The sequence below is a fragment of the Centroberyx gerrardi genome, chromosome 19 (assembly GCF_048128805.1).
Source record: "Centroberyx gerrardi isolate f3 chromosome 19, fCenGer3.hap1.cur.20231027, whole genome shotgun sequence".
Classification (NCBI taxonomy): Eukaryota; Metazoa; Chordata; class Actinopteri; order Beryciformes; family Berycidae; genus Centroberyx; species Centroberyx gerrardi.
Genome location: NC_136015.1, coordinates 15,179,864 through 15,200,866, shown reverse-complemented (window position 1 = coordinate 15,200,866; position 21,003 = coordinate 15,179,864). Strand labels below are relative to the sequence as shown.

Sequence of the window (21,003 nt, the reverse complement as noted above, 5' to 3'; positions counted from 1 at the left end):
GAAAAAGACTGCTCTGGGCAGAATGCACCTTAAAAAACAAAGACTGGAAGGAAGAAATAGATGCATTTCATTCCATTGTTTTGATCAGGCATTCTCTTGAACAATTTTCATCCCAGCACCTGAATGACAAATTGTATGTTTACTCTGGGAACCAGGTTCATCAAAACCTACTTGTACTCTTGTCATGTGGTGACCCATCAGAAGTAGGTCCATGCCCCATTTTGGGCTGTAATCCATAATGGTGTAACCAAGCATTCTGACATTTAATGGAGAGTCACAGGCAGAAAACAACACGAGGCTAAGGATAAATGGTGCCGGCAGTCTGAAAAAAGCAGAGAGGGACAAACTTCAAGGTCTTTGTGAGCAGGAAATGCCTTAAATGAGGTTTGATTTGGGTGCAGATGTAGAATCGATAAGGGACAATAATAAGAACAAATAGCAACAGAGACAAAACTGAACATTTCTGCACTCCTCCACAGGGTGTGTTGTTTTCAGCACAGACATGAATAGTTTGGAACAATTACGGGTGCAGCAAGACAGACAGTGCTATCCATTTGTGGTGAAAGAGCACTGCTGTAGATAGAGTACAGTTTGCCCAGGTTGTAGTGTGCTAAACCCTGTATTTTTTTATATTGCTGGTGAACCAAATCTAAAAAAAAACTATCTTGTATTCTTTTCAGTCTTACATGATGTTAGCTATGTCAACGTTTACGTTTTTGGCTGTCATTACACCTTACATTACACTGTCGTCAACCTGTAAAGATTGATAATGCAAAGAGGCATATAGAGAGAGTGGTGTTGCAGTGTGGTGTGGTGTGGTGTGCTCTGCTATATTTAGTTCCTGTGTGTTGTGTTGCATTGCTGCATGATGTGCTGCAACACAACACAGAGGAGGAGAGGAGGGAGAGAGGGAAGGAGACGGAAAGAATATCACCCTCATTGTCTTGTTAGCCGTATATCATGTTAGCTATGTTAACTTAGGTCCAACTAACTTGGTCTCTGTATTTAGTTTGTTTTGTTTTGTTTTTTGTTTTTATTATGGTCAATCAGTAATACCAGATGTCATACTGATGCACAACCTAGAGTTCTACCATTGATTGAATAGGAGACAGACTTTGTGGATTCATTGGATGTTTTTGCGGCTTGTGTTTGTGTCTAACACGCCATTCTCCATTCTTTCCTACAAGATTAAACATATTGTCTGTAGAGTAACTTTGATTTTTCATAAGATCAAACGTGTCCATGGCCTGCCTCTTTTACTCTTGTCTATACTAACCCTTTTCATCAGTCATGTCATATATAATATGAGATTCTATTTAGTGCTATAGGAGGAGAGGAGAGGGTGAAAATGTAGAGGAAAGGAGCAAAGAAGAGAGGAGATGAGGGGAGAGGAGAAGACTGGGGAGGAGAGGAAGAGGCGGATTGATTGAAGTAGCGGAGGGTAAAGACGGCACTATTCATAGAGAGAGAGAGAGAGAGAGAGAGAGAATGAGCCAGACGGCGAGAGAGGGAGGGAGTTAAAGAGGAAAGAGGGAGAGGGTGGAGAGGTAATTTTCTAAATGGAAACTGTAGCAGCGTGATTTATTGACGATATGACAGCTGTAATATGACTATTACACCAGTAGAGACACAGAGAGGGGGAAGAAGGGAGGGAGAGAGAGAGGAAAGGGACAGAGAGATACTGTAGATAGAGGGCAAAAGAGAGAAGTAAAGAGAGAGAGAGGATCTTTAGGTAAATTAGTTTTTGAGTTTTACTACCTGCCCATCCTCCTCTACAGTACTAGATGGCTAACAATACAACAGTTTAACAGGGTTGTTAAATTGCACACACACACAGGCACACATACACACACACTCACAGAGAGAGAGAGAGATAGAGAGAGAAAAACAACACACATACCTATCCCTGTCCTCACAAGTGACCCCTTTTCTACATTTTCTACTCTTTCAGGGACATTTGAACCCTATGAGATAATAATAACACATTCTCTCTCAAACACACACACACACAAGCACACACAGCAGTAGAAGTATTCACCCAAAAAACATGGGAATCATCATACTCTGTAGGGGGGAAAAAATAAAAACTTTTTCACTCCAAGGACAAGATGTTAAGGAGGAAAACTCGCGCAGCAGGAAAATACAACTCAACCTGATGTATTCTCTATGACTGCTCGTACAATGGCTGGGAAACTTTTATTAAGCAAGTCCTTTGAGACACGCTTGTGATGAAGGGCTATATAAATAAACTTGACTTGACTTTTATACAGTAAATTCGTACAATGAGAAAAAGACATTTTTTTCTGGAGAAATTCCAGAGGAGTTTCAAATGTGGGACGTTTTCTTCGGGTTCACCGACTTCCATGTTTTCGCACCACACTTTCACATCACTATATTGTATCATTATATTATTGTATATATATCATATCATATCATTATAAAACTGTTCTTTAGAGTGAGTGTTCAGAATGCTAATTTTAATCATTAAACCGATTAAACCAAACCTTTAAAATCGATCATTTCTCATTCTCTACTCTCTTCTCTACTCTCTTCTCTTGCTTTCTCTCTTCCTCTTCCTCTTCCTCAGCGGAGTGCGGTTCCTCAGTAGTAAATAATGAAGGGATCCTTCTCTCTCCCAACTACCCCATGAACTACGACAACAACCACGAGTGCATCTACAGCATCCAGGTAATGACTCCCTTCACCCTCGAATGTAAATCTGTTTTTGGTGAATAAAAGCAAAGTGACTCAACGTGTTTTTCAAACGTTTGACAAAAGGTGATAACGGACTCTAAATATTTTATGCTGGCACGGATGTAGAACTCATTATGAAAATTCATTGAAGTTATTAGCTAGCTCCAGACCTTTGTGAGTACATGTTGTCTGCTTTGTTGGTGAATAAATCTGATTCAGATTTTATGTTGACTGCAGGTGCAGGCTGGGAAAGGCATCAATATTTCTGCTAGAACCTTCCATCTAGCCCAGGGGGATATACTCAAGGTAGACACACATCCATACACACACACACACACACTCGCACAAACACACAGTCTTTTCCCTTAATGTACAACAAGACAATACAGCCCACATTCTTGGAGTGTTTACTGGTTGCTCAGTCATTCTCCTTCCCTGACATCCGTCTGTAAAACAGATCAGTGACGATGAAGAAAATTCACTCAATGTCCTTGGAACCTTAACTGGATCATCTCTGTTTGGTCATTATCTTGTATTTGCATATCAGTGAACTGCGCTATTGTTCTTACAGATTTATGATGGTAAAGACAGCACGGCCCATGTTCTTGGAGCGTTCACCGGATCGTCCATGTTGGGTCTGACGCTGATTTCCACCTCAAACCATCTGTGGCTGGAATTTTACAGTGACACAGAAAGCACAGGGGAAGGATTCAAACTGGTCTACTCCAGTAAGTATACACTACAAACCAGTATGCACTTTCAATGAGCGCACACTTCAAACTGGTATACACTGAAATCTAGTCTAAACCATACTGTTGAGTTCTACTCTCATCAAGAATGCACAAGAGTGGTGTTACTCTAGTAAGTATATTGAATTGGAACCAGTATACGATTCAGACTGGTATATACACATTAATCTAGTATACATGACGATTAAATGCAGCAAGAGGCTTCAAACTGGTGTATTCAAGTACAAGTACATACAACCAAGTGTGTATATACTACACATTAGTTTGCACTTTAAACTTATACGTATTACCTCTGGTTAGAATACAGTACACATTTTAGCATTGGTTAGATTTTTTAGAGTGGTGCACAGAGAATGCATGGCAAATGTTCAAACTAGCAAACTATCGTAAATACAATTTGCATACTAGTATACATTTAAGACACTGAGTGTATACTTTCGTTAGTGTAAATTACTTAAATCTGGTTGTAGTGCTACAGCGATAAAGATTCAAACTGGTCCATTGAAGTACATTTTTACCACAAGCTGTTGTATACCACCGACTAGGATATGCTAAAAGTATACATGCCTTTAAGTTAGATGCATGACTTGTAGCTGGAGTTATGTGCTGCTACAAACAGCACTGGAGAGTAAAACCTAACCAGGATCAGAATCAGATCGTTTCAGCAAGTGCATTCCATGTGGCAGGTGTACAAATTCCTGATGAATGTAATGTGCGTGGTGAATCAATTTAATCCTCAATGGTCCCCATTTGTGAAACCATCACAGAACTCATTGCAAATTCCACCGCTGAAATGATCATAAGAAACTTGTCACGTTTGATTAACAAAGCTTTCATAGAGCTCCCGATGCGAGCGTAGGATGGGATGTGAAAGGTGTGTTCTCACGAGCACCAAAACACGCCCACGTTTGGCAGTGCCCTCTAATATGCATGTGTTGAAAGTAGACAATCTAATCGTTTAAATGGAGTCATGCAAGATGATTTGCATTCTGCTTTGAAGTTGCGCCGCCTCACTGCTGTACGGGCAGAGCCGAGCGCTACTTAGCCTACTCCTCTGCACCTCACCTTTCTCCTACCGGTGCCTCCAAAAGTTAGTTTGCCATGCATATTTTCCCAGAAATGAAACGCACCGACCAAAAGAACATCGCAGCAGCGCTATTTGTTTGGAGGAAGGAACCACTAGGTCACATTATTTCCACATTCATGTCTTATGTCAGTAGGCTACAATTCAAAATGACTCAAGTGGTGGGCTTCAATAAATAATGCATGCTTATTTTGTCTTGCTGTGTGTCTATAACATGCAGAGAACTGTTTCAAATGAGCATGCATGCATTCCGACCAGATGTGAGGATGATCTCAACTGTATCATTCTGTTCAAATTGCTAAACAATAAACGCACACCTCTGAGAGCATTTAGACATGCAGATAGTCTTCTAGGTAATAGATCGAATCCTGGTTAAGGTCTTATTAAGATAAGCTATTTAAATGCATCTTCATATCATGCTCTCCAAAATCCAAAATTGTGCACATGAATAAACAGAATATTCTGAATATTACCATGGAAACTGAGCTCAGGCAGACAACATTAAACGGGATACAGTATTTAAATGCTTCAGTATCCCTGCGAATATTGGTATGTCCCATGTATCTTTTTCATTTTTTTTTTTGTTTTGTTTTTTATAATCAGGGTGAGAGCTTAACTGGATATGATACATCAGCAAGCTGTAAAACAGAATACTTGAGTATGCCACATATAAAGGGAATATTGCTGTGCGTCTAAACACTAGTTCTGTTTCACTAGTAGGTCTTAGCTGTCCCATAGTGAGCATCGAGAAAGGCACAGACTGTAAAGACCTCTCTCTCTGTCTCTCTCTCTCTCTCCAGGTTTTGAGTTGTCCCATTGTGAGGACCCAGGCGTGCCTCAGTTTGGCTTCAAGGTGAACGACCAAGGCCATTTCTCTGGGAGCAGCATCACGTACAGATGTGAACCAGGATACACGTTGCATGGGGCTTCCACGCTGAAGTGCATGACAGGGGAGCGGAGAGCCTGGGATAACCCGCTGCCTTCTTGCATCGGTACGTCTCTTTCTGCTGTGAAGCAGTTTGCGCTTTGAGAAGAGCTTTGTAAGAAAGACACACAGATCACTACAAACCAATAATCCCTTAAAATAACCTTACATTTACATTAATTCACCCCTTAATCCATGCAAAATCCCCTTAAAATTAGTTAAGGGAGTTATTAATGGACGAGACCCCATCGAAACGCCCTCAAACACCCCCTTCATTTTTGACTGGTTACTTTCTAATATAATGAAAAATTCAGGGAACAGGAACTTTCCGTTAGTAGCTCATTAATAACCCTGTAAACCATGCACAAAAGACATAAGAAATCCCTTAATTACTAGTGAATCAACCCATGAACAGATCCCTTAAAAACCCATGATACTAACCCTTACTTTTTGAAAGCCATGTCATTGTTAATAGATAATTCATGCTTATGTAATGGCAAAATTAAGGACATTTCAGGGATAAAAGTAAGGGGTTTTGTTTCGTAGTGGCACACGGATGTATACAGACACACATGAAGGCACATACAAACTAGGGCTGTCAACGAATATTCTAAATTCGATTATATAATCGAATTGTAAAAAAAAACAGACATTCGATTGTGAAAATTAATATTCGATTGTGAAAAAAAAAAAAGCAGCACTACCGCGGCTGTCTGCCTCGCGAGTTCTCGGGCCGCTGCACTGAATGCACTGCATGACGGACAGAAGTCACACAACGTCACTTTCATTGATTGAAAATGAAATGTAGGTCAAGCTGAAACGAGCGAATAATTCAACAACAACCGTGTGGTAATGATGGCAGAGCGTTCACAACCCCCTCCGAGCAATCTAAAAAGCCCTGTTTGGAAATACTTCGGATTTTGGTCAGACGGCAAAATTGTGGAACCTCGAGATAAAGTTGTATCAAATTGTTTATTTAAACCAGTATGAATATTACCTAACCTGTATAAAAATTAGGCTATCGAATAACATATCAATTACGAATCATTCATTTGATCTCGCTCCGAGAGACAGCGCGTTCTCAGTTCTCACTCTAGCACCAACCACGGTGCACAGAGAGAGAGGGAGAGAGAGGGAGAGGGAGAGAGAGAGAGAGAGAGGTCTACAGTCTTTAAATGAAGTTTTACGGTATAGGACATTATTTTATTTGTTTATTTTGTAATGTGTAGGTATGTAGATCTTTTAAAAGACATGTATATGTTGAAATAAATATACCTATACAAGTAGTTATGTCTCTCGTTGTATTGGTTTGCCCTCTTATGGACATAATGCGCAAAAATAGATATTCGAATGGTTCGAACCTATGTGTTTTTTTAGAAGGAATAATCGAACGTCATTTTTGGCCAATTTTGACAGCCCTAATACAAACACACAATTATGGATTGAACCTTAAATAACAATCTACGATAGGTAATAAACTGGAGAGGGAAAGGGGAGCAGGGTTGATTGTAGGAATCTGTCAAAAATCTCGGCATAATTTTGATCCAGAGCTCTTTGCTGACAATTGCACACGGCAATATCCAAAACAGCATAATTTCACTTTAAAGATATCTACAATATTAGGCACTTCCTCTACTTTGCCGACCTAGAAAAATTAATCCATGCTTTTTCTTTCTCCCAGAATTGATTACTGCAATGAACTAGTCTCAGCTTCACACTCTCTGAAATCTCTGACTTATCCAAAACTCAGCAGCCAGAATACCGAGCCAAATCAGAAAACACGGTCCCATTACCCCGGGCTTAGTCTCTTGCCATTGACTCCATGTACGTGCACGTATTGATTACAAAGTACCTACATCTAAAGTACAGTACAAAGCTTTATGCGGCCTTGCCCCGCAATATATTGCAGATTCACTTTGCCGCCTATACAAATTCTCTGTTTATCCCCCATCTTCGAAAGAAAACAGGCGGAGGCTTTCTCCTACAGGGCCGGCTTCCTTCAGAATCACCTTCTTCGCGGTCGTCGGGGAATCAGACGCCGTCTTCGTTTTTAAGTTCAGACTAGAAGCCCATTTATTCAGCACAGTTTATAATCTACCTGAACTCCCTCTACCCAACAATTCCATTTCCTTTCCTGCAGTGGGTGATTTGCTCTCTGCTCCCGTAGACTGCCGTCGCGTTGCCTCATTGCTGCGCTATCTACTCAAACATGCACACACACACACACACACACACAAGCATTTCTCTCGTTTTTACCTGTACTTATGTCTTTGTTACTCTATAAATGGCTGAGTGATAAAGCTGTTTATTCGAATTGCTTGATAAATACATTTGAATTGACTTGATTTTGCAGCAGCCATTTTCGTCGCTGCATGCAACCATTTGGTTTAATTCATTCAGGGACACAAAGCAGCCTACTGTGAAGCAACTCCCTTTAGTGCATTGATATATTTCTAAACGTTCCATTATTAAATCATTACTTTTTTTTAATTCAGAGGTTTTTTATTCCAGGGCTTCTAACATTGATAGGGAAATACCACACCACAGTTATGAATATTGATGTCAACAAGGCAATAATGATGATTTATTTGCTATTCAATTTCACTGCTGGCTAAATGACAATGCCAAATGACTCTCTCCTGCTCTGATCCTCCCAAAACTCACTCACTCTCTCTCTCTCTCTCTCTCTCTGACTCACACACACACACACACACACACACACACACACACGGTATGTAGCACCCTGAGTGCTTTGATATTGCTCTATATAGTCCCAGAAGCATTTCCCCTGTGATTATGAGTCATGACAACATTATTTGGAGCTATTTACTTTCACTTGATGTCATGTCTCCCACCTGGGATCGTTTTGTGGCAGCCATTTTGAGCCTTTCCCAGTAAGTGTTTGGTTTAATGGCTAGATTTTCCAATTAAACTAAAACAAATGCTTAGCCTATAAGGAGTGACACAAAATGGCTGCTCCAACTGGGCCCCAGATGGGAGCTGTAATAGCGTAACAGCAAGCCCAGTGTTTTAAGCACCTTTCTTCCTTCAGTGCCGCCGCTGAACTTTCTGATTTCTGATTCAGCCTAATAAGTCTCTCTCCCTCTCGCTATCAATAATGAAACAGTCATAAAACCACTGGCTGATATTCTCTGACTTTATATTTTAGCAATGACATGCTGCGACCTCAGCTAACCTCCAGTCTTAATATCATATTGCCTCATATTATTACTTACGGTCTCTCCTTCTTTACTTCCGCCTTGTTTCTCTCCCTGTTCTTTCGCTTCTGCCTCTTTTCCTCTCTCGCTCTCCCCCCATCCTGACTCCTAGTCTTAATATTGCTCCTATTACTACAGATAATATATTCTAGTGAAGGAGGGTGGAGAGCCTGAGGGAGGAGGTAGGGAGGGAGGGAGGGGAAGGAGAGGAGGGGAGAGTTGTGAAAAGATATTACAGAGAGAGAGACAAAGAGAGAGGGGGGAATCATTTCCTGTTATATAATGGGCGGTGATTCTTTAGGGAGGAATGCGGGATCAGCACTTTGTTCCTCCACTCTTCTTCTCTTCTCTTCTCTTCTCTTCTCTTCTCTTCTCCTCTCTTCTCTTGTGTGTGCATGTGAGAGAGAGACAGATGGAGACAGAGAAAGATAGTTAGATTCTTTCTTATTCCATTTGTCACCGTGGTGATCGTTTAATCACTGTTCATTGGCTGCCGAGGTGCGCTGAGTGGATCTGATTGGCTCGATAAACAACCACTGCAGACAGATAGCTGGTTGACCTGTCATACATCACACACACACTGAAACACACACACACACACACCTACACATCAATCACACATGTTTGGTTGAACTGATGTTGTCTGTTATGTTGTCATGATAAGACTAATTGGACAGACAGAGATACAGAGACCTGCTTGTGTGTTTGTATGTATAGGTACATATTAACCCTCTCCTGTGTGTGTGTGTGTGTGTGTGTGTGTGTGTGGGTGTGTGCTGTAGCTGAGTGCGGAGGTCGTTTTAAAGGTGAGTCTTCAGGGCGGATCCTTTCTCCTGGATACCCGTTTCCCTACGACAACAATCTGCGCTGCACCTGGAGCATCGAGGTGGACTCGGGGAATATTGTGAGGTAATACAGCATTCCAAAAAACTTCCCAATAGTAAAGTTGTCAATGTCATTCACTTCAATGGTCATTTCAGTACTTTATCAAGTCGTTTTCATCATCAAATAAACAGAACATCCATTTTGTAGAGATGAGAGATTGAAAAATATTTGTGTTAATATCTATTCTGGGAATAGGGAAGTCAATGTAGTAAATGTGATGATGATGATTCAAATCCTGACTTATTCTTTTTTTACTTACTTAATTTAAGCTGAAAACCTTAAATCTAAACATTTTAAAGGCCCAATCTGAAGTTGCAGTACGACACCACCTGTTGAGCCATTGTTTTATTAAAATCATTTTATTTTTATTTATTACATTGAAACATTTTTTCCCTCATAGCGGTTAACAAAGATTTTTATACAAGGCCAACATCTGACTGAGCAAAATGAATGTTGATCTGAGTTACAGTGGGGACTGACAGTTGAGATAATTCTCCCTAAGCAAGCCCGACCCTTTAAAAATCGGTTAGTGCATCCATAATTTATATCAAAAGTCCCTCACTGGGGCTTATATACTGTAAATTAAGCCTTTTGAAAGTGAAAGTAATCCACCAATCCTCTTGCGATCAAAAGAAGTGATGCAAGGGTGAGAGTTCCTGAGCAGTCACCCAAAAACTTTAAGCAAGTTATAACTTTAAGATATAATTATCATATTTGAGATTTAAGGTTTAATTTATTCTGCTCCACACTGTTTCTCATGTTATCTCTTTTCCATCTGTTCTCTTTTTCCTGTTGAAGGTTTAATGTCTCTGATTATGAATACAATAACTAAAAAGAAATATGTTTTATATTACAGCCTTCAGTTGTTATGACTTCTTAAAAGTTTGGAACGGACCTTTAGAAAATTAGATCCTGCTAGCCCTCATTTAATGAAAAGACAATATTAATAGTACTGATAATCTTATTTTTTATGCAAATTGCAGTCTTCAGTTCTTGGCATTTGACACGGAGGCCAGCCATGACATGTTGAAGGTTTGGGACGGACCAGCGGAGAATGAAATGTCTTTGGCAGAGCTCAGTGGGTCTCTGCTACCTGAGGGAATCCATTCTACACTGAACATTGTCACTGTTCAGTTTGAGACGGATTTTTACATCAGCAAGTCTGGATTCGCTATTCAGTTCTCCAGTAAGTAATACTTAGGCCATTAATAAAAAATTAGAATAGTAATATTGGGAATTCACGCTACTGCTGTTGCTGATTCTCTGGCTTTGCTATGCAGTTCTCCAGTATCTGTTTTCTATCTGTCTATCTATCTATCTAGATAGATAGACTATCTATCTATCTATCTATCTATCTATCTATCTATCTATCTAGTTTGTATGTGTTAAAGAGTTGATTGTGACCAATATTGATGGTTGACCCCTTATGCACTCCTAAAAAGCTTCCTGAAAACCAAACCTGCTTATCAGAGGGAAATAATGCTTTTAACTATGGGTGATCCAGAATGTATGATGATATTTTTTTCTGGTGGGTCTCCATTTTACAAGAATTCCAAAATTTCTAGTTAATCCCTGCCAATTTTTCACATAAGTGGGAGAGCAAACACATATCGCATATCACAAATAATCACTTTGTGCCAAACCATTACCGCTTGATGAATCGGGAATGTTACCATGTCTGTCATAACAGATATGATAACAGATTTTCTAAACAATAACTTGAAGTATTGTTCTTTTTAGATAAATGTACTAGTCTAATTACCATAATAGTTCAGTGTGACACAGATTCTTATATTAACAACTCCTCTCCTCTCTTTCTTCTCCTTTCCTCTCCTCTGTCTCCTTCCTTCCTCCCCTCTCTCCCTTGCTGTCTCCCTCCCAGGCTCAGTAGCCACAGCCTGCAGGGACCCAGGAGTGCCGATGAACGGCAGTCGTAGTGGAGACGGCCGTGAGCCGGGGGATTCAGTGTCCTTTCAGTGTGACCCAGGATACGAGCTCCAGGGGGACGACAAAATCACCTGTATACAAGTGGATAACAGATACTACTGGCAGCCCAGCCCGCCTGTCTGCATAGGTGAGAAGTCCAGCTGCCATACATATATATATAAGTACATAGGTATGTATATATATATAGATGTAGGGGGTGTAAATGTAGAGTATGGAGTAGTTTTGGGCCCAGGAGAGACATCTAGGAGGAATATGTGGAAAACAAATATCTAATTGTATAAATTGCCTAGTAAAGTAATCTTTATTTTAATGAATGTACCTCTGATACTATTAAACCAGCTTAGCCATTTTTCTGCATTGTGCTGCTTTTGAGCGAAAAACCCTGTGCCTCAAACTTTGGTGTTTTTCATTACGTTAAGTGAACTGAAATTAGGTTTTCATCCTACGCGGTTGAAATTGAGAGAACATTTTATGTTTTTAGCCAACTGTCATTGGAGATGAATTGTTGTAAGCCTTTGATTATTAGAATTAATGAATTTGCCTTCCCTTGTGTTCCCACCACAGCTCCTTGTGGAGGAAACCTAACCGGCTCCAGTGGTTTTATACTGTCTCCTAACTTCCCCCACCCCTACCCCCACTCCAAGGACTGTGATTGGCTCATTGCTGTGAACTCTGACTATGTCCTGTCACTGGCCTTCATCAGGTAACCTTCCACTCTGCTAATTAATCCAAGTCAGCTGACTAGGTGAACTTGACTTGATTAAACTGACGCCTCATTTTGAATCTAAATCTGTTATCTTTCTTAACCAGACACCTATCACAATGTAGAATGAAAATTCTGAGTTTCTGGTAGCTATTGTAATCCGCTAGCCACTGTGGCTAGTGAACTAAAAATCAATCAAAAAAAAACATATCAATCCCTATTGGATAATGAAGGCCCTGTAACCACCAGTCACCTTCTTACTTATCTTGCAGTATAACGCCTGGATGAAGCACTGGTCATACCCGCTTCTGTTGCTACTGTGTGAGAATATTGAAAACCAGTTTGGACCTTGACACTATTTTGATAAGAGTAAATTATTTCTAACTTCTAGCATTCGGTGCTCTGTTGCACTGAAAACCCACGAAGTTCTCAGCACTCTCAGCAACATGCAGCACATGCTTTCTAGTATAAATAAGAAACAAAGCCAGCGCTGTCGGTTCCTGGTGGACACACAGCCCTGTAATTTCTTGTTGACACTTTCTCCCCCCCCCCCCCCCCCCCCCCGCCTCCATCCTGCCCATCTCCTCCCCCACACCTTCTCTCCATCTCTGTCTCTCTCCTTCTCTGTCTCTAGTTTCAGCATTGAGCCTAACTACGACTTCCTGTATATCTACGACGGTCCGGATAGCAACAGTCCTCTGATCGGTAGTTTCCAGGACAGCAAATTGCCAGAGCGAATAGAGAGCAGTTCAAATACCATGCATTTAGCTTTCCGCAGTGATGGCTCAGTTTCTTATACCGGCTTTCACCTGGAATACAAAGGTAAAATTATAGCACCATCATCATTATATACAGTATATACTGCTAGGGTAGCTTCTAAAATAATAATACTAACACTACAGCAGACAACAACACAAACCACACATTTTGTATTCTGCAGGAAAGTTTCAGTTGCTTGTACTGGATTGTGTCTTGAATATAAGGCAAATATCAACCATATACTGTATGTAGCACTGTAAAATCACTACACCACTTCTTCTTCTTTAATATATTACACAAAAAAAGACATTTTAAGTGTTACAATACATCCACCATGCCATCACTATGACCTGTACCCCAATAGAAAGCAGCACCGTCACCATGTATTTGGCACTGAGGAGTCTAATGGGTTGCCAGATATCACCTGTAAATACACTACAAATACACTAAACAAATGTCTTTTTCTGAAATGAAAACAGAAATTAGAGACACTCCTCCCAGCTGGAGAGAGCCACTCCGTAACTGTCACTTGTTGAAAAACAATTTTAATATACTCTGCTCAGCAATGTGATTACATTGGGGGTTGTTTTCTGTCTTATCTCTTGTCTTCCACAAACAAGGAAACATGGGAAATGAGTTTTTAACGCTTTAACAGTTAGCATGATAGAACGCTTCAGATGTCTCGAGTTATGACGGCACGTTTTCAAAGTGTGTTTACAAATACACTGCTGACTTTTTATCTTTGACTTTGAATAACGAACACTACAGTGCAAGCCCTAAACACTCATGCTATAAACCACCACGTTTTTAGCCTTCCACACTGTAGACTGCATACATTATACTGATTTTAACCCAGAAAATAAAGGTATTTCTATCACCATAGCATTTCTGCTGAATTGGCAGAAAGATAGTGTCAGAGGAGCGAGTTTGACTTACTTACACATCAGTATCATCATGGGCTTCTCTGAGGCTCACAGGAATTAAGTCTCAAGATGATGCAGGGTAGCCAGTGGGGGCAAAGCCATAATTTGCAGGGTTCATGTAGCATACAAAAGCCCGGGGATGGAGTTATCGTTTGTGCTCCATCTTTGGCAAAGGCAGCTAAGTCAAATAGACTGTTAAAAAGGCCAACTAAATGCCTGCTGCCTCATTGATTATCGTCCAGGGAGTTATTTATTATTCAAATTTGCTTTATTATTCATGTCTGTCTGCCTCACCTCTCTCTCTTTCTTTCTTTTCTGTTTATCTCTCTCTCGTTTTCTCTCTCTCTCTCCAGCCAAGCTGAGGGAATCATGTTTTGACCCAGGTGTGGTTCTGAATGGGACCAGATTGGGATCTGATTATAAGCTTGGCTCTACTGTCACCTTCTATTGTGAGGCTGGATACGTTTTGCAGGTACAAAAACTGAAAACAATTTCAACAGTCATGCGCTATAGGTAATTTAAGGGTATTTTCAGCCATATTGCCCATGCAGTTGAAGAACTGCACAGGCAAGATAGATAGATAGATAGATAGATAGATAGACAGATAGATAGATAGATAGACATGTCCATCATAAATACATGGATAGATGCTGATTTTTTTCTTACTGTAATGTGATGGGTTTTTTTTTTATTTTTAGGGTTATTCTACTCTAACCTGCAGTATGGGAGACGATGGCAGACCTGGATGGAACAGAGCATTACCTAGTTGTCAAGGTAACACACACAAACACACACGCACACACACACACACACCCCCACACAAACAAACACACACACACGCAACCATTCACACACACACACACACACACACAAACATACACACACACATACACATACACATACACACACATGCACACAACACACACACATACCTGAGTGTAATAGAGCATCACCTTGTTGTCAAGGTAACACACACACATAAACTCATACATATACAAACGCACACACCTGCACCCGCACACTTTCTAAGGATAGTCATCAGCCATCATCATGCATGACTAACTGTGATAATCGCACTGCTCAACTTGCCATGTCTATATAACAGAAACTCAAATACAGAGATATCACCCACTACACTACACTACACACACACATACACACACACACACAGACACACACACACACACACACACACACACACACAGACATACTTGCTTACTTACATACTTATACACACATACTTATTCTAGTATCAACAATCTGTTTTCTCTGTATTTCTGTGTATGTGTGCGTCTGTCTGTCTATCTCTGTGTGTACGTGTGTGTGTGTGTGTGTGTGTGTGTGTGTGTGTGTGTATCCTGTCTCCAGCTCCATGTGGCAGTCGGTCTACAGGTTCAGAGGGGACTGTTTTATCTCCAAATTTCCCCAGAAACTATACTGCTGGACACAGCTGTATTTACTCTATATCTGTACCTAGAGAGTTTGGTAAGTTTATTCAGACACACACACACACATACACACACACACACACACACACACACACACACACACACACAGACACTCCTGCATGCACACACGGCATTCCATTCAATAGGATTTTGTACCAGAGAATACCATCTAAGAAGATTTTGTTATTTGGCCTGATTTAGTGGGATTGCATACTTGTCTTTACTAAATGAAGGGACAACACAGTTGGTTGAGTGAAAACTACAATAAAAACAGTCATTATTATACATTCTTCATTCTGTCATTCTCTCATTCTCTCATTCTTTGATGTTAGGTATGACTTTGTACAGAAATGTATAACTGTCTATACTGTAGGTGGACAGAACAGAACAGAGAGTGAAACCTATAATCACAATATTCTTTCTCATGTATTTTCTTATTGTTCAAACTTTACTGAATGAACTAAGATGACTTTAAACATTCTCTGATTTTACTGGGGACACTCTGGATCCCCCTTAAGGACCCTTTGGGGTTCTTAGATTATACTTTGAAAACCACTGGAGATATTACACATGATCAAAAGACTCTTGCTGGGCACTTATTTGATTCCAGGACAGGGTTTCATCATTGAAATGACATTTAAAGATGAGGCTGTTTTTATCTTACCGCGTTTGATCACTGGTCCTTCAGCCAGTCATAACTGACACGTTATGAAGATATGAATATTGTAGAAGATTGTTCACATAAAGCATGGCTTCGTAGGGAGTGTGGTGTCATTTTGACAAAATGTGAGCCTCTTCTAGTCGTGACCGCTGGGAAGGTTACTCTCAAAATGTAATCTGTTTCAAATTACTGATTATTGGCATGAAATTGTTATCAGTAACATCATCGCTGGAATATTTAAACTCAGTAAGGTAATCCAATTATTTTCACTTTATTTCGGGTTACTTTCCCTCCAAAATCCATTGAAGATACAGTTAAACAGTTTAATCCAATTTATCAACTGTAATTTGAATAATGATATCATTTCATGCAAACAGTACCAGTATCATTTTCAAGATGTGTAGATTTACATTTGTGTCTATAATATTATGTCACAACATCACATATTAACATCTAAATTAGAGGTTGACCGATTATTCGGTTCGACTGACTAACCGGGTGTAACTTGAGCTTTTACAAACAATCAGTAATTGGCGGATATGAGTGTCAATGATGTCCAATTATGCCCCGTGGCGTTATGAATAAATAGTAGCGTTCCCTGAGGCTGTTGATGGTTGCTGTCTCGTTACATTTGCGTTGAGGCTTTTGGAGTGTCAGTTCCATGTAGAAGTTTTGACTGGGAGAAGCTAAGATTTGTTTGCCCTACATATTGTATAAGACACAAAGACAGCCTCCCTGCACCTCCCACACACAGAGAGAGAGATTGTGAAGCTTGTTTTGTTAACTTGTAGTGCTGTAGCTTCACACCATGCCCAGATTTGTTTTGATCAGCCATCATCCTCATAGAAGTTCTGCATATGTAATAAATGTGATAGTGATGTGAAAGTGAAAACTGAAGTCCGCTGTGTGCCAGTTGAAAAACATGCAATGGCCATTTTTTCCCTAATATATCTGTAATTTGTGTTTTTACAGCAGGTAAAGTTACCATTTTTGTGAGATGTAATGTAATCCTGTTATATGTGATCTGTTATTCCCAAACTTTGGACGGCAACCTGTATGAAAGGCAGATGATAATGTTGTTTAGGAAGGAAATAAGTGAGGGAGAGAGACAGAGAGAGAGAGAGAGGAATGTCTTTACGAAAAAAAGTCTAAAATCAGAAAAAAAACACTGAAGAAGGAAGCTCTGAATTAATGAGGCAAAGAGAGTTAATATTAATGCTGCTGTAGTTCTTTTCCAGAGAAACTCAAAAGGAGCTGTCAAACTGGAAAACAATGTGTGTGTGTGTGTGTGTGAAAGAGAGAGCGAGAATGGGAGAATGAGAGAATGAAACAGTATGCATGTGTTTTGTCTGTGTGAGTGGAGAGTTTTAGAACAAAAGGTTGTGTTTGGGTGTGTGTGTGTGTGTGTGTGTGTGTGTGTGTGTGCACTTTCTACAATCTGCAATGCAGAAAGATTTTCAGTACTGAGGCATGTGTTTAACTCAGTATGGGACAACGCTGCTGTGATCACTTAGCTCTGTGTGTGGCGTGTGTGTTTGTTTGTGTGTGTGTGTGTGTGTGTGTGTGTGTGTGTGTGTGTGTGTGTGAATGTGTGGTCCTTAGTTATCACAGTATGAGAGAAATTCATTGAGATGTCTTGGTAGTGTGTAAGCTTGCGCCTGCGTGCATTCATGCATCATGAGTTAATGTGTGTGCGTGTGTGTGTGTGTGTGTGTGTGTGTGTGTGCGCGCGTCTTCCTGTCTCAAACTATGCTGCTTTTGAGACATTTTAACTGTGAACTCCTCCACCTGGTCTGTGGTATCTAGATATCACTGACTGATGGAGGAGACATAAATCACTTTCCTTCAGAATACATGGGGAGGGCTTTTAACTATTTCTGCTGACAGGCAGAATCCCGCCATTCTTCATGTCCGCTCAACCCCCAACCCCCGTCCGCATCCACACCTCCAAGCACTATCATGGCTATAAGCATACACCGGACTTGGCTAACAAGCTACAGTAGCTCTGTGCTTTTCATCTACCCTATAAAAGCTATTTCCAAACTGATAGTTTTACTGTCAGGCTCCCACCTTGCCGTCCCTTGAACTCTGACACCTGCAGGGGCAACTCAGTGTCAACCAAGAATTCAAATGGTGTTGTATTTTTTTAATTTAATTTTATTATAAGCTCAGGATTTACAGAAAATCAGATATCTTTTGTGAGTCAGAGCAACATTTTAGCGAAAGTCGGATCAGGTTTCAAAAGAACTCCACAGAGGGAGAGAAACAGCGCTGTTTAAAGTGACCAGTGACCTTCTTATAGCCGAATATCCTTGACAATGTTCAAATTTAATCCTTTACACCTCAGCCTGAGGGTCGAGTAATAGAGAGAGGGGGAGAGAGAGAGAGAGAGAGAGAGGGAGAGAGGGTGGGGGGGTGGGGGGAGAGGGATAAAGAGAGGGAGAGAGGAGAGTGTGTGCGCGTGGGTTCATGTGCATGTGCACTGGTGTGTGTCAAGTGCAAGTGGAGGGGGAGCTAGCTCCATTGAGGCTGAACTAAATGTAATTTATCCTAAAGGACCTTTCTTTTTCCGTGAGCTGCAGACAAACAGAGATTCCCCTTCGTATGAGTACGACTACGCTACCTTCATATTTATGTCTTCGTAGCATTTGACTTAGGATTGGCTTGAAGACACAGTGATCGCAAACACGAGAGAGAAAAATTGGAAGAATGCGAGTGAATGTGGGTCCATATGGATTGCATCCTGGTGGCTCAGTGGGCTAAGGCGAATACTAAGGACTTGTGACACCATGGGTTAGACAGCTCACCATCTGTGTCACATGCCATTCACTCCCACTCTGTCCCGTCTTTCCTGCCACTCCACTCTATATAATAAAGTAGAAATGCCATGAAATACAGTAGAGGAGACTTGGGGACAGAAAAGCATCGTGCCAAACTGTCATGTGTTGACGAATGTAAGCCAAATTTTGCCAGCGCTAGCATTTTCCACATTAGCTGACAATGTTGATGCACCGTAGCCAACAGACTGGGGAGACAGTGCATGATGGAGATAAGGTGATGTTTTGGCTATTAAATGTCATGATTTGTAATTTTGTGCCAATATTTGGCTTCAAATAGAAGTTGACACACCAGCTTAATGACATTTAAATTAGGCATTACACTTTGAATTCATCACTGGGAGGTCAGGCACAGACAGTGGCACGGAATGATAATTCACAACCATTCAAGTGTGGTTTACTTCTCTCTCTATCTGTCTCTTTTCTTGTCTCTCTTGTCTCTAGTCCTCTTTGGTCAGTTTGTGTTGTTCCAGACTTCTCTGAATGATGTGGTCGAAATCTACGATGGACCCACTCAGCAGAATACGCTGCTGTCTTCTCTCTCTGGGTCTCACTCCGGTAAGTATGGATGGATGAATGGATAGATAGATCACAAAGTTCACCACTCAAGCCCTAACCCTCTCTCTCTCTCTCTCTCTCTCTCTCTCTGTATCTAGGTGAGTCTCTCCCTCTGAGTTCGGGTAATCAGATCACCATAAAGTTCACCACAGTCGGCCCAGAAACCGCTAAAGGATTCCACTTCGTCTACCAAGGTTAGCCAAATGCAGCGGAAGGCGAAGTCAATAGTACACTGATGTCAAAGGAAAACCTCATATGGGCACAAAATCAACATTACAGGAATCAAAAACAGCCTTTTTTCAGACTGGTGGAGAGTACTGTATAGGTTTCACAGGCCTCTAGGTTCACAGAACTAACTCTGCCCATAAAGTAAAGTATAAACTTAACTTAAGTAAAAACATGGACAACACCAACTTTTACCTTGTTAACAAGTTTTTCCACAATAGCAGTGAATTGTATGTGTGTGTAGAAATGGTTGTTACCCCAAACCCTTTGCTTTCAATTTGATATCACAGTTGTTATTTTGTGGTGGCCATTTTGGGCACATATTTGGTTTAATTCAATCGGGGACACATAAAATCACAAAGGAAAGACACTCTGTGATAGGGGAACGATTAACCAGTTAAACTCCTATTGAAGTGGTAAACTGCTAACATCAACATGTTTTAATGCTTGTTTGACATCTTTTTTATGTCTGCAGCTGTACCGCGGACCAGTTCCACCCAGTGTAGTTCAGTCCCCGAGCCGCGGTTTGGGAAGCGTCTTGGCAATGACTTTGCGGTGGGCTCCGCGGTGCAGTTTGAGTGCAACCCCGGCTACGTTCTGCATGGCTCCACCGCCATACGGTGTGAGAGTGTACCGGACAACCTAGCGCAATGGAACGACACCCTGCCGACATGTATAGGTAAATATAAATCCAAGTGCAAAAAGCCCAGCGTTGACCAAGCCTAACTGCGTCAAAGCCAACACACGGGGTTGGTGACTAATGTAACCTCCCGTCTCCGTCTTGCTGTAGCTCTCTGTGGGAATGGCACACACACGTGCACACACACACACATGCACACACACACACACAAACAGTAACCTTTCTCCTCTCTTCTGACCTGGCAACCTCTCTGCTCACTATTCTCTGTATCTCTCTCTCTCTCTCTCTCTCTCTCTCTCTCTCTCTCACAGTTCCCTGTGGGGGCGCGCTGACGTCTCGTCGTGGGACCATCCTGTCGCCTGGCTACCCAGAGCCGTATGACAACAACCAGAACTGCGTGTGGAAGGTCTCTGTTCCAGAAGGGGCTGGAATACAGGTAACGCCCGTTCCACTGCTTCCTGTTTGATCTACCTATCATTGGCTAGAATGCTGAGCGGGCAGGATGTCAGAGAAGATAAGATAGCTTTGGATGGATGAATGGTTGGATGTTTGGTGAGATAGAGGGACCGTCCAGAGATGAGTGGATAGGATCTAAATGTAAAGAGATAATGCCTGATTGTGTGGAAGCGAAACCATTCTCACGGACAATACAAAGGCAAAGATGCCTCCGACACAAAGTGGAGTCTGTTACTGTTTAACAGACACATCAGAACATATTTTCCCTTTACAGAACATCACATCCAGTCA

At 41.1% G+C, this 21,003-nt stretch overlaps 1 protein-coding gene across 1 annotated transcript in view; it reads left to right on the top strand.

Moving 5' to 3' along the window:
• The window catches only part of LOC139920124 (CUB and sushi domain-containing protein 3-like), a 371,750-nt gene that overhangs the window by 293,827 nt on the left and 56,920 nt on the right, over nucleotides 1-21,003 (top strand). The window contains exons 22-37 of the mRNA XM_071910054.2: nucleotides 2,588-2,688; nucleotides 2,932-3,000; nucleotides 3,266-3,422; nucleotides 5,328-5,519; nucleotides 9,453-9,579; nucleotides 10,539-10,741; nucleotides 11,438-11,629; nucleotides 12,067-12,205; nucleotides 12,840-13,027; nucleotides 14,241-14,359; nucleotides 14,586-14,661; nucleotides 15,256-15,372; nucleotides 19,278-19,391; nucleotides 19,490-19,585; nucleotides 20,092-20,295; nucleotides 20,568-20,692. Of these exons, the coding sequence (XP_071766155.2) occupies nucleotides 2,588-2,688; nucleotides 2,932-3,000; nucleotides 3,266-3,422; nucleotides 5,328-5,519; nucleotides 9,453-9,579; nucleotides 10,539-10,741; nucleotides 11,438-11,629; nucleotides 12,067-12,205; nucleotides 12,840-13,027; nucleotides 14,241-14,359; nucleotides 14,586-14,661; nucleotides 15,256-15,372; nucleotides 19,278-19,391; nucleotides 19,490-19,585; nucleotides 20,092-20,295; nucleotides 20,568-20,692 (2,219 nt within the window). The remainder of the gene's footprint in view (nucleotides 1-2,587; nucleotides 2,689-2,931; nucleotides 3,001-3,265; nucleotides 3,423-5,327; nucleotides 5,520-9,452; nucleotides 9,580-10,538; nucleotides 10,742-11,437; nucleotides 11,630-12,066; nucleotides 12,206-12,839; nucleotides 13,028-14,240; nucleotides 14,360-14,585; nucleotides 14,662-15,255; nucleotides 15,373-19,277; nucleotides 19,392-19,489; nucleotides 19,586-20,091; nucleotides 20,296-20,567; nucleotides 20,693-21,003) is intronic.